The following is a 27,054-nucleotide window of genomic DNA, read 5'->3' on the forward strand; positions in this document are numbered from 1 at the left end:
TGCAAATTAGTACTCGTAATGAGTTATAACCTAATCAATTTACTTTTTTATGTTAAATTAAAAATGTTGTATGAATATAAAAGAAATTAAACGATTAAAGGAGTTGGCAACGTTCTATGTTAGCTAATTATCTTGATGAATTAAATTGATGTTACATATGTCATATACTTATTTCTATCTATCATAGTCTGCATTTTTAAACTTTTCGTTTAAAGTAGAATCATTAATAGAGTAATATCGGCGTGACGTATGTCGACGTCACCCATGCTTTTTCCTATAGATAAACTGTCCTAAATATGGCGGTCATAGCCCAAAGCTACAGAGCGATACTACTCTATTAATTAACCTCATTAATCCATGGTAGAATTACACATAACAACACGGAGCTTTATACAGTTTTGACATGCCAAATTAAAATCTGAAGCTTTACACAAGTCGAGTAAGCTCCGGTAGTAAAAAAGAGACTTAAGAGTTACATTAAAACTCCATGTTTCTTTCAAGAAAGGCCTATTAGAATTTATTGTTATTGGAAGAAAAACAATGACTTATCTTTTCTTAGCCACAGGGCAAGACACACGACTCTCTTTGCACTTGCAGGCTCTCTATAGGAAGAGAATGTCATCTGTTGATTGTGAAAATAGAAGCTATAGTTACATCAAATTTTTCTCTGTTAACTTGAACACCGTCTTGATTAAAATTATTGCAAATCTCTTTTATTTATGAGTTTTTCTAGTTCAGTTTCTGTTATACAGGGTGTATTCTTAATGGTGATAGGACCGAGCGTCTACGGGTTCTTCAGATTATTTTAAGACGAAAATGTTCTATGGCATTTTTCCGATTTAGGCCACCATTTTAAGTAACGAAACAATTGATGTATGGACGACCCCTTCATTTTACTTTACATCTTAATACCATTACGTAAATTAGCGGTTTCATTCATAAACATCGGCGAACCTTTAACGAATGAATAAAATATTCACGCACTCAATACAAAATCATTTTGTTGGGACCCGAACGCGCTTTTTTTTCTTAACCATGGCGATTATCCGATTTGTTTTTATAATAAGTTTAGTAAAGTTTATTGTCACTTATTTCCTAATAGAAAGAAATAATAAGCATGGAAACAAAAAAATGGCGCGTTCGCGTCCCAACAAAATGATTTTGTAGTGAGCGCGTTAATATTTTATTCATTCGATAAAAGTTGCCTTCGCCGAGAAAGATATTTATATCGGCCGCGTGACGATGTTTATGAATGAAACCGCTAATTTACGTTAAGGTATTAAGATGTAAAGTTAAATGAAGGGGTCGTCTATACATCAATTGTTTCGTAACTTCGAAATGGTGGCCTAAATCGGAAAAATGCCATAAACATTTCGGTCTCAAAATAATCTGTAGAACCCGTAGACGTTCGGTCCTGCCACCATTTAGGATACACCCTGTATATGTATTTATACAGTGATTTCAGTGTCACGTGATAAACCGTCACCCATGCTTTTTTAGTTAAACTAATCTATATGTGTATATAGAAGATAAATGTTGTCATTTTACACGTAATCCTTCACAATTAAAAATTTTCTCAGTTTACTGTTACAGTTTCAAGGCTCAAATTTAAGGGTAGGGTTATAAAATATATAAAAGGTGGGGAAAATCGATGGAAATTATTTTAGAAATATATTTCGCTTTCGAAAATTCCAAAAACAAAACTCTTTAAACCTAAAACATTTTCAATATCTGCGCCTTCATAGATCTCAACAACTCCCCCTTAATTCAACCTTTCAACTGCTTTGATAAAAGCATTTTTATTTAATAGCTGTCCCTTTGCTCTGCCTCACAGGGCATATTTTGCCTAAAATTAATGTTTGTAAAGAAAGCCATAAGTTGGAAAATAAGAAGTTTAATTTATAAAAATATTTTACATAGAACAGATCAATACTTTGCTGTAGGATATTTTACTATATTATTGGATGTAATTAACGGTATTTAAAATAGTTTGAAATATGTTATACTAAACAATGTATAATTGTTTTATGTCAAATTGACTATTAAAAAGAAATGGCCTAGATACGATAATTTCAGATCTGGCAACGCTGTTTCTTAAACCCACATTGTCTACCCAGCAAACACAATTCGTTCTTTGGACATCCGATTGACGTCACACTCAGATCTTTCCTTCGTCCGTAGGACGCCCCAAATTCCGCGGTTGACGTTGGTCGGCAGCATAGAAATCGCATAGGTAACTAGAATGCTGCCGCCGAGCTTGGCGTTTTGAACCTTCAGCCAATGAGAGGCCGTAGTGTGGTTCCGCCAAGGAGGATAATTATCGTCTTTGGTTCCGCTACTATCGCGGGAGATAGGTGACGTCATTCTCTCTGGAGACATAAAATTCTTGGTAGAACCACTCATTGAGCTCTGATTGGCTGAGATCTGACTATCGTCTGCCACGGCGTTTGGTCCATTTGTAAGTTACAAGGCAGCATTCTAGTTACCTGTGAGATTTCTATGGTCGGCAGTGATGGTTAGTCGAGGGAAATTTCTCAGATCTAGGGAAATTTTTAACCCTATAAATCCAAAAGGGGAAAAGGGAAATCAGGCTAAAAATTTGCGAAATCTAAGGAAATTCCACGTAGGGTGATTTTAAAGTTGTTACTAATCTAAATAATCACAATATTTAAAATAATTGATTTAATTTTATGAAAATTAATAGAGTAATTTTAGCAAGAAAGCATAATGTTTTCTATTAACCTGGCACCCCTGCAATTTTGCTTTCCACTTTTTCGTTTTATTATCGAGGACTCGTCTGCTCCTCGGAATGGTGACTGTGGTCGCGTGCAGTGTGTTAAATTATATTAACAATTATAATTAATCTAATAATTTCTAGTTTCTAGTCATCTAACTCTGTTGATTAAACTAATGGGTAAAAGTAAAAAAATCGTTATTTCGTGTAATAACGTACTGTTTTTCTGCTAATTATTCTATTACATATAAAGCCATGAAATGTATTAAGATAAATAGAAAATTATAAATATATAAATTATATTTGTTACCTAGAAGGCGCTATGTATTAAATATCACTTTCTGAAAGCTAACAATGAAACTTGGAAAAAATTTGGCCAAAAAGGGAAGTTTTAAGTCCCTGTGAGGGAAATTTCAATTTTGGCGACTTGACATCACTGTCGGTCGGACGTTAACAGACCGTACAGACGCTCAAATGTCCGGTTTGTCTAGAGCCTATGGACATCCCTAGGGATGTCAGCTGGATTTTTAATAGTCGTAGTCGATAATTCAAAATAACGGTCAAAAACGCCGCCGATCCGTTTAATAAAATATTTTCGGCGGTGTAGTCGTCGGCCGTTTTCGATATGAAGATACAGGCCGGAACGCAGGCAAGGCTGCCAGATTTCGATAGTTTGAAAACGGCCAACTCTCTCAAATGTTTTCCTTTTCAAAACAAAAATTTTGCGGCGTAGCTATCGACTAAGACTATAGTTCCTCTGGGGTTTTATTTTGGATTAATTTTGCACCAGCAACGACGTCTTAGGGACGTTAATTACTATTACATGTTAAAAATAATTTATTCACAGTAAATTTACAAATAATACGTTTATTAACACTGAGAAGATTTAAAACTTTTAAGGCGGTACCGACCAAAAATTTTATTTTCAAACTTTGGAACAGGATTGCTCATTAACTTCCCAGCCGATAAGTAAAGCCGTCATGTCAAAAATGTTTCAATAAAGCAAAGCCTTCGGTAGGATTTTACCTACTGTCGAGTAAACCATGCAATGTATTGCGATTATGAAGTGTTTTATATTTTAAGTGGACAGTAAAGCCTCATTTTCATGCTCGCTGGTAGCGGATAAAAATCGTCAAAATTCGCTTCCGCCACTCTCAAGCGTGAAATTAAAGCTTAAATATCTGTTTGAAACAGATCGACGCGGAAAGTGAAAAAGTGCATAGCTGAAGCGGATTTTGACTATCGTGGAATCTTGATACGTCTCCCCGCGAAGAATCACAGAAAAGTAATACCTTACCTTCAACCTAAATACCGAAAATGACTCTTCACTTACCATTTCACTCCAGCTTCCCACACCGTCCGTCCGTCGATAATTCCGTCCGTCCCGTTGTCAATATACGTCTCCCTGCAAAGAAACACAAAAAAGTAATACCTTACCTTCAACTTAAATACCGAAAATGACTCCTCACTTACCATTTCACTCCAGCTTCCCACACCGTCCGTCCCGTCGTCAATATACGTTTCCCTGCAAAAAAACACACAAAAAACCTTACATTCAACCTAAATACAGAAAATGACTCCTCACTTACCATTTCACTCCAGCTTCCAACGCCGTCCGTCCGTCGATAATATACGTCTCCCTGCAAAGAAACACCAAAAACTAATACCTTACCTTCAACCTAAATACCGAAAATGACTCACTAACCATTTCACTCCTTCTTCCCACACCGTCCATCCGACACTTACCTTTATCCTGAATACTAACTCACTTAACACTTACATTTATCGTAAGTTAACTTATAAAAGTGAAATGCATTTTCGTACAACAATTCTCTATAATGTCGTCATTAATTATGACAGTTTATTTCGTATAACAACACTTTTACACTAAAAAATAAAGATCAATTATCATAAAAATATTATCGAAGGTTATTAACAAAGGGAAGTTATTTTATACATTCTGTACATTTATTCAAACTTTGAATAAACTACTTTTTACATTTTGCGCAGCTACAAGTTGCTGTTTTCGCCAAATCCCTGGACTTCCCCACGGTTGACGGGCGTGGGCGTCACGAAACTCCTCTTTGAAGGGCCATCACGGATTAATCCAAATTTCGCCCGACAAACGCTTACCAGCCATCAACTCGGCCCAAGAGCGATTAATGCTCTAAAATGCAGTTGCCGCTTCCAAATCTCCATCCCGCAACCACCCGCTCTTAAATTTTAATACTTTAACCGCCGATGACGAGCCGATACCCGAAGATGTTTGGCCTTTGCCGCTTGATACAAAAGCGATTACGCTATCCACGGAAGCCGAAGCAACACCCGTTTCCAGCCTGGAAGAGCCCCCTGGATTAAAATATTCAACGTCGCCTCCATCTCTCCAGGTCAGGTCTGGCTCTTCTTTGAACAAGGGCTCTTTTAATCGATGAATGTCCATCCGGCGCGAACAAGCCTTCCTCGTTTCCGGCTGAACCGTTTTCGGCCGCAACACTTTTTCCGAATTACAACATATAAACATGCTAACGCCAGACTCCAAATTAACGCTTCTATATTTTACATCCATGGTGATATCTCTATCAATGATGGTAAAATTTTAAAAATCCTGGGGCACCAAATTTTCTGTGGCCACATCGTCAACCACAACTAAATCGGTGACGCCTGACCTCACTTTCCGCCAATCATTTTTGTGCTTGATGATGGCCGGATGTCTCCCATGGGCCAGGGCATATTCAGTTTTACCGAAATTAGTCGGCCCTACCAAGACCTGCACTTTCAGCTTCAACCTACAGCTCGGAACAGCGTTGTCCGAAAAGTCGGTCAGCTTAAAATTAGACAAATCGGGCGCAGCGTACCTTTGAGTGAAATAGTCCACCAGTGACCGCTTGCCTCTTATTTATTATGTGATGTTTTGCCTTTCAATAAAGGATAAAATTTCTTTGGCAGTATCGTAGCGTTTATCTGCTATTTCAAATAGATCGCTGAAATTCAACCGTTGAAATTTAGGGCGATGACCTTCTTCGATCAGGTTCTGATCTAACGCGCCGAAACATAATTATATTTATTCAACGTTCAAGTTTTTAGGAACGCAAATTTTCGAATCATGCGGGAAAAACCCAACAACGGTTTGCTCGTCCTTTTGGTTATCGTGCCTAAAAATGGCCTTGATAACTCCCTCGCATACATCATTGCTGCGGACGATAAACCATTTCAATATACCCCGCAAAACGTTTAACACTTCGGCCTCTTGCGCGAAGGGAAACTCTCCCATAAACACCCTACTCTTTTCAGAAAGCAACGGAATTTAACACCTACTGAAACTATAAAATAACAACTTACCAAAACTTCGAAAACTGCCACACAAAGACTTTTTCCAAAAACCTCTTGCACTCTCTCAATGAACTGTCGTCAGTTTGAACGAAACTAATCTGGAAAAACATAATAATAAGTATACTCTAACCTACCCTACACCAAAAACTCCGACTACCTTCTAAAAAAGTGCATTTCCCTCTTTACCCGACTTTCTTTTATAGAATATATTTCCCGCTTTGCCAGACTACCAATAGCCAATACATTTCCCCACCTTCCAATTCTCTCAACCAGCGTATTAGTTTCAATCCCCCAAACAATCTCTCACCCAGCGTTAGGTCGTAAGCTCAGCGAACACTCACGAACCTCTATCTTAACTGTTGCTGAAGCGTAGCGGATAAGGGTGTTCTAGCTAGCACTGAATTTATAACTAAAGGTGGAATCGAAATATTGACACCAAGAACATTTAAAATTCAACAGTTTATTTTAACGACTGAATCGCAAGTTACACATTTGAGAGGACTGCTTTAATGTAGTGAAGTTTCGTTTATATATACACGATAAAAAAAATATATGAAAGGGATATCGTGTTTTAACGAGAAATACGGGTGATAAAACACATACAGCTAGTGATTAGAGAGAAATAAAAAACGCGTATAAATAAGAAAAACATGATTTCGTTACATCCTCCGCCCGAAAAATTAATATTTTTCAATTTACTTCTAGAGGGTATAACAAGGGTAATGGTCTTTTGATAAAATTGCCATTAATGTTTCGAAGGGTACATGATCTTACGACTTCGTCTCTACCGGGGTGCAGCTCACTCACTCGTCCGAGTTTCCATAGGTGTCGAGGTAGCTTGTTTTCACTCAGGATTACGACATCGCCGATTTGAAGTTGAGGTTGATTGTTTTTCAACCTCTTGACCTTCTGTGCAGTTCGCAAGTCAAGAAGATATTCTTCTCGCCATCTTGTCCAGAACCGATTTGCCAGAGTTTGGCGATATTTCCATCTCTTGGTTAGGCTTTCTCGAGTAGATTGGAGCTCTTGTATGGTGAATCTCTTGGTCGGGAGTGCGTCGAGTCGTTTGCCAATCAGGAAGTGGGATGGCGTTAGCGGTGAGAGATCATCTTGGCTATTGGAGTCATACGTAATCGGACGAGATTTAATTACGGACTCTGCTTCCATGACTACGGTTTCCATTTCCTCGTAGGTCAGCAATGATCGTCCTAAAATTTTCTTCAAACAGTTTTTCATAGTTCTTACCATTCTCTCCCACATACCACCCCACCATGGCGCTCGGTCAACGATAAACCTCCACTTGATTCCCTTTTCTCCGAAGTAATTTTTGAGTTCCTCAGTTGCCACAGATTTCCATAATTTCGCTAACTCCTGATCAGCCTTCTTGAAGGTTTTTGCGTTGTCCGAGAGGAACAGAGAGCACACTCCCCGTCGAGCTATGAACCTTCGTAGTGCCATTAAAAAATTATCTGTACTTTGACTCGAAACCAACTCTAAATGTACGGCTCTTGTAGTGGTACAGGTAAAAAGTGCGATATACCCTTTTGTTTGAAAGTAAGACTTCTTTGTTACATCGTACGTTTTCAGCAGGACTGGTCCGGCAAAGTCAACGCCCGTACTTTCAAATGGAGCACCAGGGTTGATTCGTTCTGGCGGTAGCGGCGCCGTTTGTGGTTCGATGGGTTTCGATCTTTCTCTCTTACAGGTTCGGCAATGATACAGCAGCTTCTTGATGGTTTGTCTCGCTTTAGGAATCCAGAACCGGTTACGAAGGTTGGCCATCGTAGCTGAAACTTTCATGTGCATAACTTCTTGGTGGGCTCTTGTGATGACTAGGTGAGTGAATGGATGTGACGCTGGAAGAATAATCGGGTGTTTCTCATCTAGTGAGAGGTCAGAAAACTGAAGACGTCCTCCTAGTCTCATAATTCCCTCTTCATCTAGAAACGGTTTGAGATCCAAAATTAAAGAGTCTTTAGGAAGAGCTACCTTGTTTTTCAGAGCCGATATTTCTTTGCAAAATGTCTCCTCTTGAGTCTTCTTTATCCAATAATTTTCACCTCCGTCTAGTTCCTCTGGTGTTAATGGATCGACGGTTCGTTGCTTATAGTTTTTAAAGTTCTGAACAGCTCTCAACACCCAGGCTATAACTCGGATAGGACGCTTGAATTTACTGTAGTTAGAAATCGTCAGTAGAGACTCGCTGTTTTCCGTGTTTAGGTGAAAGACGTCAATAGAATCTGTAGATGTCCTCCTTTCAATGTCAGATAGGTTTTTCTCTTCGGGTGATAATTCTTTATCAGCTTGCTTCGGCCATGAAGATCGTGATTCCTTCAGGAAAGAGGGTCCATTCCACCATAGTTGACTCTCTGTAAGATCGCTGACTGATAGTCCCCGTGTCAAAAGATCTGCTGGATTGACCTTTCCTGGTACGTGATTCCAGAGTTTCGGCTCATATGCTTCTTGAATTTGACTTGTCCTGTTACTTATAAATGGCTTCCAGATCTTGGTAACGCCCTTTATCCAGGACAATACAATGGTCGAATCGGTCCAGAAGTGCAGCGATGGATTTTCATTTTCGAAATACTTTCTGACTGTAGACATCAACTTCGTTCCAACGACAGCTCCCAGGAGATCCAGGCGAGGAATGGTTTGTTTTTTCAGTGGAGCTACTCGACACTTGGAAGACACCAACGTTACAGTTATCAGTTCATTTGGTTTGACTATACGTACATAGATTACTGCACCATACGCTCGCTCACTAGCGTCAGTAAAGCAGTGGAGTTCAACCTTTTCTACTATTCCTTCTAACCCATAGGCTCTTGGAATTTTAAGTTCCGATAGTCTCGACAACTCCAGGCACCAGGAGTCCCAACGGGTTTTAAGATCTTCAGGTATGATGTCTTCCCAGTGTTTAGTTCTTTGCCAAAGTTCCTGAAAAAGACATTTAATTCTGATGATGAAGGGACTCAGGAACCCAACTGGATCGAAAACTCGGGACGACGCTTGAAGAATGAACCTTTTGGTGTTTTTTCGTTGACACAGGAACTCCAATAAAGTCGACACATCAAATCGAAATACGTCACGGTTGGGTTGCCATGCGATACCTAAGACCTTCAAGGAGACATCTTCGGCCTTTAGACTTTTCATGTTTTCGTCGATAGTTCCACGTAACTCTTTTGTAAGCCATTCAGAGTTAGACTGAAATTTTCGAAGAGGCAACCCAGCTTTCTGTAGCGCAATTATGGCTTCCTTGGCAACATCCAAAGCTTCTGGTTCGTCTTTGGCTCCACCAAGTACATCGTCAACGTACAAGGAGTTAGTTAAAAGATCGTAGGCCTTAGGATATTGTTCCTTACATTTCTCCATGTGATGGTCGATAGTTTGAGCCAATAGATATGGACTTGCATTGATGCCAAACAAGACTCTGGTCATACGTAATACTACGATTTCTTCTTTGCTTGGATCTAGCTGACAATTCTTCACCCAGAGAAACCTCGTTACATCTCTGTCTTCTTTATTCAGTCCCACCTGGAGAAATGCCTTTTCCACGTCAGCAGTGAAGACGACGTTGTATTTTCGGAATTTAAGGAGAAGACCCAACAGATCGACGTTGAGACTGGGTCCGGGATGTAAGCAACTGTTGAGTGACAACGATCCGGTAGAGTGAGCCGAAGCATCAAATACGACTCGTATCTTGGTTGTTGAACGTTCGAGCTTGACTACTTCTCTGTGTGGAAGGTAGAATGTTCTTCCTGGAGTCTCGCTATACGGAGCAGGCTCTGCAATACCATTGGAAAGGTGAGATTCAATCACTTCGTTATACTTAGAAAACATAATTGGATCCTTGCGGAATTTCTTCAGTTGGTATTGAAACCTTCGGAATGCGACATTATAGTTGTTATTTTTCAATACGGCGTCTTCCTTCCAGGGCAGACCAACTGAGTAGCGTTGCCCATTGAACGTGATCTTCGATTTGAATTGCTCCTTCAGCCAGCCGTAATGGTCGGATTTGTCGTGGCAGTTCTCCACAATACCCAAGGTATCCAAGTCCCAGAACGCTTTCAGGTTTTCGGAAATGCGTTCTTCTTTAACTGGTTCCTGGACGAAATTTGAATGTATAGAGATATTATAAACTGCGTTACTTTCCTCCTTTGTAGTTTTCGGGTCAGAGGATCCAAGAAGACACCAGCCTAGTCGTGTATCGATGACCATCAGCGATGAATTTATCCGTTCCATTTTTCCTCTTACTATCATCCAATAAAAATCAGCTCCGACCAAGAGAGATATTTCCTTACTAGGCTCGTTTACTCCAGGAGGGACATCAGCCAATTTTAGGCATTTGTTGTTTGCAAATTAGATCACTTCTGGACTGGGAAGACTTAGAATAGTTCCTGATATTTTGGGCGTCTCTAATGCATCCATTGTCGTAGTCTCGAAATTGTGAAAGTTTCCAAGTTCGAACTGAACTCTTCGACGTTCGACTCTATGTACATCAGCTCCAAATGCTTGAATGTTAAGATTCTCTTTGCCCATACATGGCAAACCCAATTGCGAAGAAATGTCTTCAAGAAGGAAGGTGCGATGGCTTCCCAAGTCCAGTAGGACCCTTACCGCTACTTCTTTGTTCTTATGAATTACTCTGGCCCAAGCGGTTTGGAGATAGATGACGTTACTCGGACGTTTGTTAAATATAGTGGACATCAAATTGGTAGACGTGTTACCGGAGGAATCTTCTGGCTCAGGAGGCTTTGTCTTTTCCGTCTCAGGATACAACTTCTCGCATAGAACTTGACTATGCCTCTGTCCACAATTTGAGCACGTGCCCCCTTTCGTTCGGCAGAACCGTGCTTTATGACCCTTTCGAAGACAAACATAACATCTTGATTCCGTTTTCAGGATCTCTCTTCTTTGTGATACTGTCAATGCTGTACACGATTCTATAGAATGACTGTCTTGACAGAAAAGGCACTTCATGCAATTTGAGCCTTTTACCGGTTGGACCGCCGTATTGAAAGTGGATGTAGATGGAAGTGGGTTCTTCTTTAGTTGATAATCTCTTGATGAATTTTTGGTTTTGTCTTTAAAATCTCTTTCCGGAGGTAGGGGAGTCTTTTTCAACTTCAACATTCGCTCTCGACTCTCAACCTCGTCTTGGAGAAAGTCCATTAAGCCGCTGATTTTCAGGTGATCGTCTTTTCCAGTAGCTTGGGAGTATCGAAACACCATATCTGTTGGTAGAAGTTCGGTGACGACTGGTATTATGAAACTTCCATACGCTTCTGTATCCAAATCCAAAGACTCGAGACTCTTTACGCTGACGTTCAAAGAGTCGAAGAATCTTCTTAGCTCTTTCGCGTCTGAAGACCGTCGTACTGGCTCCAAGTCTCGGATTTTCTGCGTGTGCGACTGGATCTGAGAATGTCTGCTGCCGAATCTCTTCTCCAGAAGGTCGATGGCGGTTTGATAGTTCTCGCCAGTGAACTGCAACCCGGCAATACTCATTAGGGCGGTTCCTCCAAGGTAGCTTTTAAAGTAACTGAATTTGTCGCCTTCAGATATACTTCGGTTGCCGTGAATCGTTGAGTGGTACTGCATCCAGAATTCTGGCCACTTGGATTCGTCTTCTCCGGTAAACCTTTCTATATTGATTCGAGGAAGTTTGACAGACGGGATAGATACTTGCTCTCTTGAACTGCTTCGACCAGAAACTGTAGATCTCGCATTTAGCTCATTTATTCTTTCGTGACACGTAGCTTTAGCGTTGACTATCTTGTCTTGCCAATCCTCCGCTTCAAGAATCTCAACCTCGTATTCATCTTCATTAGTTATCAGCTCTTCAATTAAAGAGTTTACTTCTTTCAGCTTACCTTCCTTGTCTTCTAGTTGAAGTAGATATCTTGCCAAGTCAGATTTGGTTGACTCTGTCTGCGATTCTTCAATGGCTCTATTAATCTTGTTCACAAGTTTGGTAACGAGACCTCTCAACGTTGCTTGCTTCTTCGTCAACTTCTGTAATCCATCCATGATCGTTTAAGTGATTACGGACAAGTAGATATTCTTCTGTATTTCAATTCCTCCCGGGTTTCAGCACCATGAAGCGTAGCGGATAAGGGTGTTCTAGCTAGCACTGAATTTATAACTAAAGGTGGAATCGAAATATTGACACCAAGAACATTTAAAATTCAACAGTTTATTTTAACGACTGAATCGCAAGTTACACATTTGAGAGGACTGCTTTAATGTAGTGAAGTTTCGTTTATATATACACGATAAAAAAAATATATGAAAGGGATATCGTGTTTTAACGAGAAATACGGATGATAAAACACATACAGCTAGTGATTAGAGAGAAATAAAAAACGCGTATAAATAAGAAAAACATGATTTCGTTACAGTTGCCCACGCGTCAAAGGTCCATCACCGAACTATCACGCAATATAGAGTCTTCTTCTCATAGAACCCTCACGCAACGTTAAGGTTAACTATCACGGGACCCCCACTGGATACTTAGGACATAGTTAATTTCTTAGCCATATAAATTCTATTAAATTTAAAAAAGGTTATAAATACATTTTTAATTTACACCAGGTGGCGATAGCATTTAGGCTCAGAAAATTTGACGTTGTTGCGTTAGTCTCTTTTGAACTGACTTCGGTCCATGGAAAAATGAAACGGTGGTGGAGCATGATAGTAGATATCTCTATCTGGGGCACCAGGTTGTACAGTTTTTCGATACACTATTTCACGAATAAATCCCTTTTCAAAGGGTAAAATTGTTCTGTTCGTTAACTTAGGAAAGCGTTGTAGTAATTGTTGTTAAGTCGGAGGAGTAGGTGGTTCAAGTTCTGATTCAGGTGCAGGTGGAGTAATCTGTTCCGGTTCAGGTTCAGTATCAGAGAAACCTTCAGTCTGTTGATCGGCCGCAGTAGATTCCCAAGCCTCGGATTGTCTTTGTCTGCAGATGAATGATCACTATCTACTTCTGGTGATTCCTCAAGTTCTCCAACCGTAGGAAAAAGCCCGTGAGGGATATTCTTAACCCTGCAAAGGACGGCTTTGAGCTCTTTAAAGATGGCCGGAAAATCGTTAATGAATATTCGCATCCTCCGGGTAACTCGTGAACCGTTCTTCGCACGACCACGTGCCTGGTGTTAAAGAAACCCGTGAGGATATACTTAACCCTGTAAATGACGGCTTTCAGCTCTTTAAAGTTGGTCGGAAAATTGGAATTCCATATTTCGTATCCCCGGGGAACTCCAAACTTCAAATCAAAATCCGTTCTTCGCACAACCACGTGCCTAGGCTTAAAATAAAGCCCGTGAGAGATGGTCCTAACCCTGTAAAGGAAGGCTTTGAGCTCTTTAAAGGAGGTCGGAAAATCGTTAATGAATATTCGCATCCTCCGGGTAACTCCTGAACCGTTCTTCGCACGATCACGTGCCTAGGCGTTAAAAAAAGTTCGTGAAAAATAATCATTTCACTGTAAAGTTGGTCGGAAAATTGCGATTCCATATTTCGTATACCTGGGGAACTCGAAAACTTCAAATTGAAAACCGTTGTTCACACGGTCACGAGTCTAGGCTTAAAAGAAGAGAGATAGTCCTAACCCTGTAAAGGATGGCTTTGAGCTTTTTAAAGGTGGACTATGGGCGTCAAGACTATTGTTTTGATGGGAGCGTCGTTCCTTGGGAAGACGACCTTTGCCAAGGGCCATTTCGAGAATCCGCTCGTGGTACGTCGGCTAGCGGATTGGGCCGAGTGGGCCGAGAACCCGGGACTTTACGACGGATTTATCGTGAAACACGCTGCCACTAACCGGTGGCAGTGGCACACCCTCCTCGCCTTGGTGGACACCTCGACAACGTTGCGCGAGCGGGCCTACGAAAACTCTTGCGGCGCCGGCCATCCCGTGGTAGCCGTCATCAAACCGCGCACTCCTCGGATGATCGTCGCCCTCAGCGAGGCCCTGTTTTGGCCTAACTTGATACCGGACTGGGGACGTGGAGCCATCTTAAATCAGATTGAGCACGTCCGAATCACGCAACCCTTGTTTCGTCACCCCGTGCCGTCGTCTGGCGTGGCCCATCCCATGCTGCCGTCCAGCTTGCGGGATCTGCCGACGGCTTGGGAAGATTTTTCTGCCAGCGATAGCGAGGCGAGAACAATGTCCGGAACCCAGCAGCCACTAACCCAACACAAGACCCAAGCAACCACGCAGGGATACAGCGGAACAGGGGGACAGCAGGCGAGAGGAGACCAATGACCGGAACCCAGCAGCCACGCAGGGATAAAGCGGAACAGCAGGCGAGAGGAGAACAATGTCCAAAACCAACAGCCACGCAGGGATACAGCGGAACAGGGGGACAGCAGGCGAGAGGAGAACAATGACCGGAACCCAGCAGCCACGCAGGGATAAAGCGGAACAGGGGGACAGCAGGCGAGAGGAGAACAATGTCCGAAACCAACAGCCACGCAGGGATACAGCGGAACAGGGGGACAGCAGGCGAGAGGAGAACAATGTCCGGAACCCAGCAGCCACGCAGCGGAACAGCAGGCGAGAGGAGAACAATGTCCGGAACCCAGCAGCCACGCAGGGATATAGCGGAACAAGGGGACAGCAGGCGAGAGGAGAACAATGTCCGGAACCCAACAGCCACGCACGGATACAGCGGAACAAGGGGACAGCAGGCGAGAGGAGAACAATGTCCGGAACCCAGCAGCCACGCAGGGATACAGGGGGACAGCAGGCGAGAGGAGAACAATGTCCGTAACCCAATACTACGCGCTCATGTTTTACGCGGAACGCCGATTCCCTTACAAGGGGGGAAGGCGTGTGGTGAAAGGCGTGTAGTGTTTCGAAACGCCAGGTCCCGGGTTCGAATTCCGGCGAATGACCAAAATAACGCCACGTGTGACACACCCCCTACTTGATTAAGGCGTTGATCCGGAAATAGTTCCGAAGGCGCGGATTATTGGTGATATTTGGCAAGGCCGAGTCAAATATCGCCATTAATGCGTGTCTCCGCAAACTGTGGCTGGTGAGACACAAATGGGCATTGAGTAATCTCGAATTACGGATATTTGACCAGGCCGAGTCAAATATTCGTAACAAGGGTTCCACTCAATACACGCATACAGGAATGCAGCTATTTGGCACGGCCGAGTCAAATAACAGTAATTCCTTCGAAAGAAATTGCGAGAACGAGCTCCTACGGACGATGCGGTCTCGCTGTCGACGCATTTTCGACAAATTTTGGGCCCGCAAGTGCGGGAGTTGCGGGAGAACTGCCGGGCGAATGCCGAAGCGCCGCCGCCGCCGCCATAACAACGACCACCACCAGCAGTGGCATTAGCGGAGCCGCGGCGCCAAAAGTTTCTCAACTTTTTATGGTGTTTTTTGTTAATTGTTTTTCTTATTTCGTTTTCCGCCACGCATCCGCGATATAGCGTGTACGAGAACAAGAAGAAGCCGCCGCCGCCAGCAGCGCCGCCACTGACGCCGCTATGCAGCCAAGTCGGGGGGAGGAGGAGGAGTTGGGGGACGACGACGATGTGGACGTAATCCCGCCGACGGCCGAACAATCTCAAACCACCGTTAAAGAGCTCAAAGCAGTCCTTTACAGGGTTAAGAATATCCCTCAAGGGCTTTTTTAACAATAGGCACGGGTCGTGCGAAGAACGGGTCACGAGTTACCCGGGGGACGCGAATATTCATGATCGATTTTCCGACCACCTTTAAAGAGCTCAAAGCCGTCCTTTACAGGGTGAGGACTATCTCTTACGGGCTTTCTTTTAAGCCTGAACTCGTGGTCGTGCGAAGAACGGTTTTCGATTTGAAGTTTGGAGTTTCTCAGGGATACGAAATATGGAATCCCAATTTTCCGAACAACTTTAAAGAGCTCAAAGCCGTCCTTTACAGGGTTAACAATATCCCTCACGGGCTTTCCTTAGCACTAGGCACGTGGTCGTGCGAAGAACGGTTCACGAGTTACCCATGTTAGCAACCTATAGGATGGCAATATTCATTGACGATTTGCTAATCAATTTTAAAAAGCTCAAAGCCTTCCTTCACAAAGTAAGGACTATTTTTCACGGGCTTTCTTTAAAGCGTAAGCTCGTGGTCGTGCGAAGAACGGTTTTCGATTTGAAGTTTGGAGTTTCTCAGGGATACGAAATATGGAATCCCAATTTTCCGAACAACTTTAAAGAGCTCAAAGTCGTCCTTTACAGGGTTAACAATATCCCTCACGGGCTTTCCTTAGCACTAGGCAAGTGGTCGTGCGAAGAACGGTTCACGAGTTACCAATGTTAGCAACCTATAGGATGGCAATATTCATTGACGATTTGCTAATCAATTTTAAAAAGCTCAAAGCCTTCCTTCACAAAGTAAGGACTATTTTTCACGGGCTTTCTTTAAAGCGTAAGAACGGTTCACGAGTTACCCGGAGGACGCGAATATTCATTAACGATTTTCTGACCACCTTTAAAGCGCTCAAAGCCGCCCTTTGCAAGGTTAAGAATATCCCTCACGGGCTTTCTTTTAAGCCTAGGCTCGTTGTCGTGCGAAGAACGGTTTTCGATTTGAAGTTAGAAGTTCCCCACGGATACGAAATATGGAATTCAGATTTTCCGACGAAATATAATGAGTTCAAAGTCGTGCTTTACAGGGTTAAGAATATCCCTCACGGGCTTTTTCATACGGTTGGAGAACTAGAGGAATCACCCAAGTAGATAGTGATCATTCATCTGCAGACGAATACAATCCTTCGGAATCTGAGACTTGGGAACCTACTGCGTCCTAGGTATCCAGTGGGGGTCCCGTGAATATTAACCTTAACGTTGCGTGATGGTTGGCTGAGAGTTTGCATTAACGTTGCGTGAGAGGCAAAACTACTTAGCTGGGTGAGAGATACGATAGGTGATACCGGACGGAAATGCTTAGTAATATGTTCGTATATGCCTGTATATGTATATGTTTATGTAAAGTAGAAGGACAGGTAGAGAAGGAGCTAACTTAACGTTGCGTGAGTTGGCTGAGAGTTCGCATTAACGTTTTTTTTTTATTGTGCCAAGAAATAAAGGTAATTTTTTTTAAATACAGTAACAAATTTGTGAACAGCCTTCTCCCATTATCTAAGCTGTGGGAGCAATAATTATTGGTTATAGAATTGATCGCGTTATCGAGATGGTTAACAAATTAAATGGCATTTAACAGATAAGTTAAACAAATTAAAAATTTTCTTTTACATATTTTTTCAAGTAGTTTTTAAATTAATATCCAAACTATTAAACCATTTTGGTCCTAAATAAACTACACTTCTACGTATCAATGTAAGGTTAGCTTTAGGCAATCTAACGTTTTGGTTTTCCAAAAAACGAGTATAGTAGCTATAATTATTTAATTTTGTGCCTTTTAAATCAACTTCTTTATAAAAGTTCATAATCACAGAGGTTATATATAATTGCTTAACATTAAAAACTTCAAATTCGCTATATAATTTGGTGGTAGTGTAGTACCATGGTATTTTCAGACAAATTCTTATTATTCTATTTTGAAGATATAATCCCGTAGGATAAAACCGAGTTAACCAATGCATAATAAACTGATCTTAGAGTTTCAAATTTTAGAATATTTCTCAGTTGGTATAGTGTAAATAACGAATATCTCAAAGATTTTATATTACGAGTAATTTGGGTTTCCCAGTGTTGCCGCGAAAACTGCACGGCCTGGGAGAGCTTATTTTCAACTATACGTGGCGGACTGAAACACCACGATAGCGACCCTTTTTCCTTGTAAACTAATTGTAACTGTTAAAATAAATCCCTACTTCACTAAATTTAAAATACTTATTTATTTATACTATTTACAATTGCACTCATTTGGAGTAATCGTTAGGAAACAAAATATCTGCTTTGCAGCCGAACTCGTTAAAATCTAAATTAATTCTGTCGTTCTAATTTTCATTACAATCGTGAGTTTTCCAATCAAATTATTTTTTACACAGTATTTCAGGTTTAATACACAATTAATTTTAGTATACCAAGATAAAAATCATACTAGTTTGATTTTTATATTTTAACCTTTTAACTCTGGATTTATCGTATGTTTTTTTACAATTTTACATTTTATATTTACAATGGTTTTATTTATAGACATTTTTTAAGCTACGCAATATTTTATTTTACAAAGAACGAAGAGCGATACAAATAACTCAATTTAAGAAAATAAGTTTTTACACTCCCCGGAAATGCAGTTTGAAGTAACTGCATTAACTAATGATATTTTATACTTATTCATCATTACAAATTTCCAGTGGATATAAGAGTTGTATTGGTCTGCGGTTAACACTGCCGTTTGACGTACGAACGACACACGAACGAATTTTACCATCACGTCCATTCATAGTCTCAGTAACAACGCATAATTTCCACATATGCTTAGGAATTTTGTCCGTATGGAGTAACATCACATCTCCAACTTTCACGACCGTTTCGCGTTTCGCGATCGTGACGTGATGCGCCGAACGCAATTCTAACAAATACTCATTTTTCCAACGATTCCAGAATCGTTGGGTAAGTAGCTCTTGATAGCGCGCGCGTCTATCTATCGTCTGACGCGTTTCGTTTCGCGGTTCCAAGTTTACGTTACTCGGTGGTAAACTAGTCACTCTTTTTCCCAAAAGTAAATGAGAAGGACATAGAGGAGAGGGTTCATTGACCTGGTTATAAACGAAGCTTATTGTTCTAGAATTAATAGATGCTTCTGCCTCTGTAAGCACGGTTTTCATTTCGGTATAGTTCAAGGTAGCACGACCCAAGATTTTCTTTAATGTGGTCTTCGTAGAACGTACAAGCCGCTCCCAGAAGCCAAACCACCAGGCTGCACGCTCTACTATATATCGCCATTCAATTCCTTTCTCGCCTAAAAACGCTTTGACTTCGGGTTGATCGATGCTTTTCCAAATAAATTTCAGCTCTTGATTAGCCTTTTTGAATGTCTTCGCGTTGTCTGAATATACGACAGCCGGAATTCCTCTTCTTGAGACGGTACTAACTCCAAATGAAGAGCTCTTGAAACTGCACACGTAAATAAGCATATATAAGATTTATCCAGTTTCTTATTGTTCTTGACGAAAATTGGCCCTGCAAAGTCAATGCCGATGATCGAAAACGAGGGAGACTGTTCAATCCTTTCCTTCGGCAATGGAGCGGTATCAACGACGCACGGCTTAGCATTTAATCTCTTACATATAGAGCATTTTCTTAGTACGTTCTGAGTCAGTTCTCGGGCTGTGGTAATCCAATAAGTTTCCCGTAGTTGCGTTAGAGTTTCTTGGACGCCGCCATGAAGAGTTTGTAAATGACTTCTCCATACTAAGAGTTCCGCTAATCGCTGGTTTTTCAAAATGATGATAGGGTGCTTTTCATGATATTCCATATTGGATTTTTCAAGTCTACCGCCAACACAGAGTACCTTGTTTTCATTATAAACCGGTCGGAGCGTAGTAATTTTCGAGTTCTTGAGCGGTTTGTTTTCATTTAATGCGATTATTTCTCGAGATAAGTCTTGTCTTTGAATGGACTGTACCCAAGCTGTTTCGGCTTTTTCAAGTTCCTTCGCGTTTACTGGTCCTTCGTTAATTTTTCTTTTACGGAACTTGTCTACGCATCTGAACATCAACGCGGTAATTCTCAAGACTTTGGACAATGAACTGTGGTTCTTTAAATCTATCAGATTTTGTAATCCGATTGTCTCTTCACAATGGACGTTCAAGACTAGCTTACGTTTTTCGTCTTCTACTCCAAGTGGCGCAGATGGAAAACTGCTAGGAAGCTTTGGCCAAGAATCTTCGTTTTCCTTAAGCCAGGAAGGCCCTTGCCACCACAGCTCACTGTCGATTAAGTTTTGCGCAGTCAGACCTCTAGTGGGGAGATCAGCTGGGTTCTGCGTGCCAGGAACGTGATACCAATTTTCTTTGTCAGCCAATTTCTGTATTTCATTAACCCTATTTGACACGAAAGGTTTCCAAGCGTCGGTAGAATTTTTCACCCAATTTAGGGCTATAGTCGAATCTGTCCAATAGTAGGTTTTGACGTCCTCTCTTTGAAATGTATCTCTGACGTATTTTACTAATCTCACTCCCAGCAAACACCCCATCAATTCTAAGCGGGGGAGAGTCAGTTCGGTAAGTGGCGCGACTCGAGCTTTAGCCGTAATCAAGGATACTCCAATTTTGCCCGTTAACGTCGTGAATTTTACATACGTGACTGCTGCGTACGCTTTAGTACTCGAGTCACAGAAGCAATGAATCTGGAGTTGCTTGATATCGCCGTCTGCTTCGTAGAAATAATACCTAGGTATTCCAAATTTCCGAAGAACAGGTAATTCTCGTGACCACGCTTCGAACTTATCTCCGTGATCTTTCGGTAAGTTATCATCCCATTTAAGTCCTTGATTTTCCACAAGCTTTGGAAAAGAAACTTCGCTCGTATCATAAACGAAGCCAAAACGCCAAGCGGGTCAAAAACCTGCGCTACCGCGCTTAACACGAACCGTTTAGTTTTCTTCAAGTTTTGAAGAACATCAATCAAATTTTCAAGGTTAAAGGATAAATTGTCCCTTTTAGGATTCCAAATGAGACCCAGAATTTTTCGATCGTTATTGTCAGCTTCGCTCTCAAACAATGGAACGCCTTCAGATTTTAAATCCTTATTTCCCCACATTTGTTTTAATTCTAATGAGTTAGAATTCCACTTCCGCAATTGCATTCCGGCCTTCCCAACGATAATATTTACCTTTGATGACAGTGAAAATGCTTTTTCGGAATCTTCGGCGCCCGTCAGTAAATCGTCCACGTACAGATCGTTTTCCAGAGCTAAAACTTCAGGACTTTTGTTATCAAATTGGCTTAAATGAGTCTTAACCGTCGCCGCTAGCTGAAACGGACTCGCTGTAATGCCAAATGGGACGCGAGCCATTCGAAGTGTACGATATTTATTTTCTACAATTCGGCCATCTTCATCGTAAACCCATAAAAAACGTACAGAATCTCTATCTTCTTCCGCTAAGGAAACTTGTAAAAAGGCTTTGGCAATGTCTGCCGTTATCGCAATTTTATGTACCCTGAATCTAAGAATCAGTTTCAACATCTCGGGATTAAGATTCGGACCACTCGATACTAAGTTATTGAGAGAGGGTGCGCCCTTGCCGTGCGCCGACGCGTCGAATACAATTCTCAACTTTGTAGTTGAGCTACTATTTCGAATAACTGGCTGGTGCGGTACGTAATAAGATCCTGGACCTGGGGCCGTCTGTACTTCTTCCGATATGCCTAATTCAAGTTGTTCTTCCATTACTTTCTTGTAATCGTTAAATAAACTTGGATTACATTTGAATCTAAGAACTAGACCTTTCATTCTTTTAACGGCTACTGCCATATTGTTAGGAAGGCTTTCTTTATCCGTTGTCCATGGCAACCGGACCACATATCGTCCATTTCTAAAATTAACGTTTCTTTTAAATTGTTCTAGAACTTGATTACCTTCTAGGTAGGATTCGGGCTTGCTAACGATACCAATAGCTTCAAGTTCCCAAAACCTTTCGAGAATTTTTGACACTTTAGTTTCTTCAACTCTAACTCTCAGTGACGTTATTGAGCAATTTACGGCATTAGTTCCGACGTTCTGAGAGTTAACCGGACCTTGAATTGTCCATCCCAGACGCGTCTCAATTGCAACGACTGACGAGCCTAATCGCTGAATATTTCCCGATACTATTTCCCAGTAGTAGTCGCCTCCGATTAATAAGCTTATACTTGCACAACCTTTATTGACATTCATTACATCGGTTATCTCCAAACCTCGTTGTTCAATTATGTCCGTTATTCCGTCGCAGTCTAATAGAGTTACCGCTTTGCAAAGGAAAGGGACTTCTATGGCCTCAATATAAATCTTCACCCGAGGATCTCTCGAATTTTGTAAACAAAGTTTTACTTTTCTTCGTTTTTGTTCTACGGGATTCTGATTGCCAAAATTACTAATCGATATATTTAGCTCTTCTATTACGGGCAAATTTAAAGCACGAGAAATGTCTTCTTTAATAAAGGTAGCTTCGCTTCCTCCATCGAATAGACAACGAATTTGAAATTGCGCATGACGTTCGTCAGTTGGATTTCTAGCTATTGCATTTGCCGTTTGCAACAATACTGTTTTTAGATTTGACCTTGTAGATGCCGTCGTAACAATAGGCTTGACAATTACTTCTTGTTTTTCAACTGGACTTTTAATACTAGTTTCAGTTTTCTTCTCTTGATTAAGGTTGGCCTGATTATTTTCGCAAATGGCTACGTTATGGGTTCTTTTACATAAACGACATGACCTAAATTTTGATCTACATCGGTTCATCGTATGATTGCGCCTTAAGCAAATAAAACATCTTGATTCTTCTCTAATTTTGGTTTTCTTGTCTTCGAGGGACATGGCTTATACAATTTATAGAACTATGCGCCGTCGTTTTGCAAAATATACAAAAACATTTGTCCGACTGAGTGTCCGATACTTGGGTAGCTAAGGCATTTGCTGAAGCCACTTTATACGGTTGTCTATTATCTGACCTTGAATATCTATGTCTATCTCGACTATCTTGTCTATCGTGGAAATTTGCCGAACTGTCATTTCGCTTTCCGTAATGGGTATTCAACAATTCCGCCCTTTCTCTAGCTTCTAAACTCTTTCTTAAGAAAGCTAGAACTTCGTCAACATTCCAATCCGCATCTGAATGACGAGTTAAGCTATACGATAATCTAATATCTGACGGAAGGCACTCTAAAATTTTTGTACATTAACTATTTCCCGGCGAATTAGTGTCTACTCCTAAACCTTGAAGGCATTTTATATTGGTAAGACAGGTGTTGTAAAACTTGCGAAGCGCTTTAGTATCGTTAGACTTAGGGACAGGTTCTAAATGTAACAATTGCGATTGATGTTTATGAATAATTAAATCGTTTCTCCCGTAGTCCCGTTCTAATACCGCCACCAATTCGTCGTACGCCTCGTCGGAGGCAGTTAAATTTGCAAGTGCATCTTTCGCGTCGCCTATTAAATATGAAGCCAAATAGTTATATTTTTCTACCTTTGTAAGTTCAGTTTGTCCAATCGATGACTGAAACCGACTCCAAAATCCTTTCCACTGCATTATGTCCCCATCGAACCTCGGCATTTCAAGTAACGGAAGGTTAGGAACCGGCCGCGAGCGCACTGAAGACACGACACTCCCACAATCAGAAACCGAAACACTTCTGGAGTTATTTGTGGTTTCTTTCCGTATCCGTCGACTAGCCCTTTGTTTCCAAAGAGTTATGTTGTCTCGAAATGTGTGTGCAGCCTTCAATTCCGTCTCCAGTTCGTCAAGGTCATCTATAAGATCTTCTAACTTTCGGTTTACTTCGTAGAGCCCGACCTCTTTTAATGATAGCAGTTCCAACGTCTCTTCGATGTCTTCAATTGACGCAGTCTGGTCATTCACCATTAGCTCCAACTCATCTCTTAATTTGCTTGCTGCGACATTAATAATATCTTTACTCAGCTTAGTCTTAGCCACTTCAGTGGTTCTACTTCTGGTAGCCATCTTGCTTCGATGGTAACTGGTTATTGATGTTCGACAATTGTCCCGGGTTTCGGCACCAAAATGTTGCCGCGAAAACTGCACGGCCTGGGAGAGCTTATTTTCAACTATACGTGGCGGACTGAAACACCACGATAGCGACCCTTTTTCCTTGTAAACTAATTGTAACTGTTAAAATAAATCCCTACTTCACTAAATTTAAAATACTTATTTATTTATACTATTTACAATTGCACTCATTTGGAGTAATCGTTAGGAAACAAAACATCTGCTTTGCAGCCGAACTCGTTAAAATCTAAATTAATTCTGTCGTTCTAATTTTCATTACAATCGTGAGTTTTCCAATCAAATTATTTTTTACACAGTATTTCAGGTTTAAAGGTTATAATACACAATTAATTTTAGTATACCAAGATAAAAATCATACTAGTTTGATTTTTATATTTTAACCTTTTAACTCTGGATTTATCGTATGTTTTTTTTTACAATTTTAAATTTTATATTTACAATGGTTTTATTTATAGACATTTTTTAAGCTACGCAATATTTTATTTTACAAAGACCGAAGAGCGATACAAATAACTCAATTTAAGAAAATAAGTTTTTACACCCAGTTCAGCTTATTGTCAACGTGGATACCTAAATATTTTCAACTTTCCCGATCAGATTTTTACAATTTATATCGTGTATTTTTATACATCCACTTTGAGGTTGCCCACTGTCTGTAATTGAAAATGTCATGTAATATGTTTTTTAATTTAATAAACAATCATCGAGATTATGCTTTATCCTATTTATACTAGTGTTTGCTTTATTGAAAACCTCGTTCCAAGTTCTAGCATGCTCAGTTATCACCATATTATCGGCGAACGAAAGAGAGTAGTTATCATTTCTATTTTTGCAAATATTATTAACATAAATCAAAAAAAGGAGAGGTCCAAGGACCGTCCCTTGCGGAATTCCATATTTATAATTTAAATTGTTGCTGTTTTCTTTACCAACACGTACTCGGCCTACTCTTAGGTTCAAGTAACTTGCAAACCATTTTAATGGTAGCTCACGTATGCCAATGCTTTCTAGTTTTCTAAGTAAAATTGCATGACTAACAGTATCGAAAGCCTTCGCGAGATCAATGAATATGGCTAAAACCTTTTCACCAACATTCATTTTCTTTAATATATCCTTATACAACGATGCTAAAGCATCAATGGTTGATTTATTTTTTTGGAAACCATATTGGGTATCATGAATTATATTGAACCGGTCAAAAAATGAAAGAAACTGTTCTTTCATACACTTTTCTATAATTTTTGAGATATTCGAAATTATCGAGATAGGGCGATAATTTGAGAGAAACTCGTTGTCTCCAGTTTTATATACTGGAACAATTTCGACTATTTTACATTGGTTTGGGAAAATACCATTAGCAAAACTTAGGTTAATTATATGCACTAAAGGTGCAATGATGTAGTTTGACATAGTTTTTAACGTTTTAGAGCTAATTTTATCAGCTCCACACGAATTACGGTTTTTTAAATCGGTTATTGTCTTTTTTACATCATTAATATTTACTGGTTTTATAAATAATGAGTTGCTATGCCTTTCTTCAGAAAGATTATTAATATTCGAGTCTTTGTTTTAATAATAGTTTTAGCAATATTTTCTTCAACAGTAGCGAAGTATTTATTAAAGGCATTTAAAACCTCTATTGGGTTCTTTTTTATATCAATTTTGTCATTATTTACATTTATACAGTCTATTTTACCTTTTTTTTAAAGTTAGGGTTAGTTGCATCTTGAATGTCTTTCCACATTTTAGTGGTATCATGTATATTATCGTTAAATTCTTTAGCATAATAAATTTGTTTACTTTTTTTAATTAAGGTCGAAAGCTTACGTTTATACTTCAAATATTGCTGTTTAAGTTTATCGTTAAATGGCTCCTTTTTAGCTTATCTTTTAATCTTTCTCTACTTTCAATACTAGTAATTAAACCGTTTGTGATCCACGGTTTAAGCTTTCTCTTTTTAATATTTATAGTAACAGTTTTTTCAGCCAATCGAATATAAAAATTGACAGTTTCTACAAAATTATTCATAGCTTCATTTACATTTTCGCATTTATAAACAGTTAACCAAGTTTCAAAACTCAATAACATGGTTAGTTTATCATAGTCTATTTTGGTTATTTCCAAACTTTTTGTCAAGCAATATTTCAGCCACTGTTGCGAAATGATCAGTGATATTAGTCTCCAAAATAAACGAGTTGAGAGTTAATAATGGCACTGCCCCAGCAAACACAAATCCCTCACAGATATACTAACGATATCCAAATCTCTTAAAGAGGCCCCCAAAAAATGGATATCCATAGGATATCCGAGGTATATTTAAATACGACATCCAAATTACAGTTCTGTTATGATATTATAAAGACATCCAAAAATCTTAGATCAATCGCCCTGTACAAGGCGATATCCATATGATATCCAAATTGACCAACTTTTGATTTTATAAATTATTCTGCAAATTTTTGGTGTTTATTACAAATAATTTGATTATTATTAATTATTAAAATTATTACCGTTATAATTATTATTTTTTAAAATTATTATTATTATTATTATTAATTTTATTTCAAATGTTTTAAATTAGTTATTATATTCTATTCACCTATATTTATCTAGCTATATATTTTTAAAGCCTAAAAAGTGTATTTAAGCGGAGGGCCAATTTTATTTAACTTTTTGGTAGCAGGCAAATTTGAACTATACACTTTCTTTCAACGAATTCGATAAATTTGCCAATCTTGTAGCTGCGACCATGGCCATTTTGAATGCACTTACCGCGCTTTACGCCCGTTCGACGTTGGCCGTGTTGTGGCCGTCGTCGCGTAGAAGAACGGCCAACTTTGATTTCGCTGCGCTATAGCGCGACAGCGCGCAATTGAAGTTGGCCGTGCGTAGAAGGCACGCTCGCGACTCTCCCGGTATTGTTCGACGCCATAATTCACGATTCATCGTTCGGTACGGGAGGTTAATTAGATTCATTTTCGTGTATGAATGTTTACCTATTTCAAAAGTGAAGAACAACATTCAACAAAGCTTTTATATTTAAAGTAAGTATTTTTAATAATCGATATTTTAAAATATGGCTTAAGTGACTTGAAGGAATGTGGTACTAAACCGGTAACGTAATCGCTGCGATGTGTTAAGCCTAGGCCTACTCTACAGCTTGAACCGTGCCTCGTGTTATAATTAATTTTTTCATATGAAAGCATCAAATGGTTTATTTCTTCCATGTTTCTACCTTTTGATATTTCTAGAAATATTTAATATCAAAGCGTACGTCGATCTGCTATTTATGGGG

The 27,054-nt window shown here is 40.0% G+C and overlaps 3 protein-coding genes across 3 annotated transcripts; all 3 read right to left on the bottom strand.

Moving 5' to 3' along the window:
* Positions 1-6,754: 6,754 nt before the first annotated feature.
* Positions 6,755-10,303, bottom strand: LOC149920587 (uncharacterized). Its single transcript, XM_090164348.1, has one exon. The coding sequence runs from the start codon at positions 10,301-10,303 to the stop codon at positions 6,755-6,757; it is 3,549 nt and encodes a 1,182-aa protein (XP_090020474.1).
* A 117-nt stretch (positions 10,304-10,420) lies between these two features.
* On the bottom strand, positions 10,421-12,091 carry LOC149920588 (uncharacterized). Its single transcript, XM_090164349.1, has one exon. It carries the CDS (start codon positions 12,089-12,091, stop codon positions 10,421-10,423), a length of 1,671 nt encoding a protein of 556 aa, XP_090020475.1.
* Positions 12,092-19,037: 6,946 nt separating this feature from the next.
* LOC149920589 (uncharacterized) lies at positions 19,038-23,693 on the bottom strand. The gene is made up of 4 exons (XM_090164350.1): positions 22,913-23,693; positions 22,595-22,840; positions 20,597-22,548; positions 19,038-20,534 (listed from the first exon to the last, which is right to left on the bottom strand). The coding sequence occupies exons 1-4, from the start codon at positions 23,691-23,693 to the stop codon at positions 19,038-19,040; spliced, it is 4,476 nt and encodes a 1,491-aa protein (XP_090020476.1).
* Positions 23,694-27,054: the final 3,361 nt, after the last annotated feature.

The sequence above is a fragment of the Leiobunum rupestre genome, unplaced genomic scaffold (genome assembly GCF_980474605.1).
Source record: "Leiobunum rupestre unplaced genomic scaffold, qqLeiRupe1.1.hap1 H1_H1_scaffold_14, whole genome shotgun sequence".
NCBI lineage: Eukaryota > Metazoa > Arthropoda > Arachnida > Opiliones > Sclerosomatidae > Leiobunum > Leiobunum rupestre.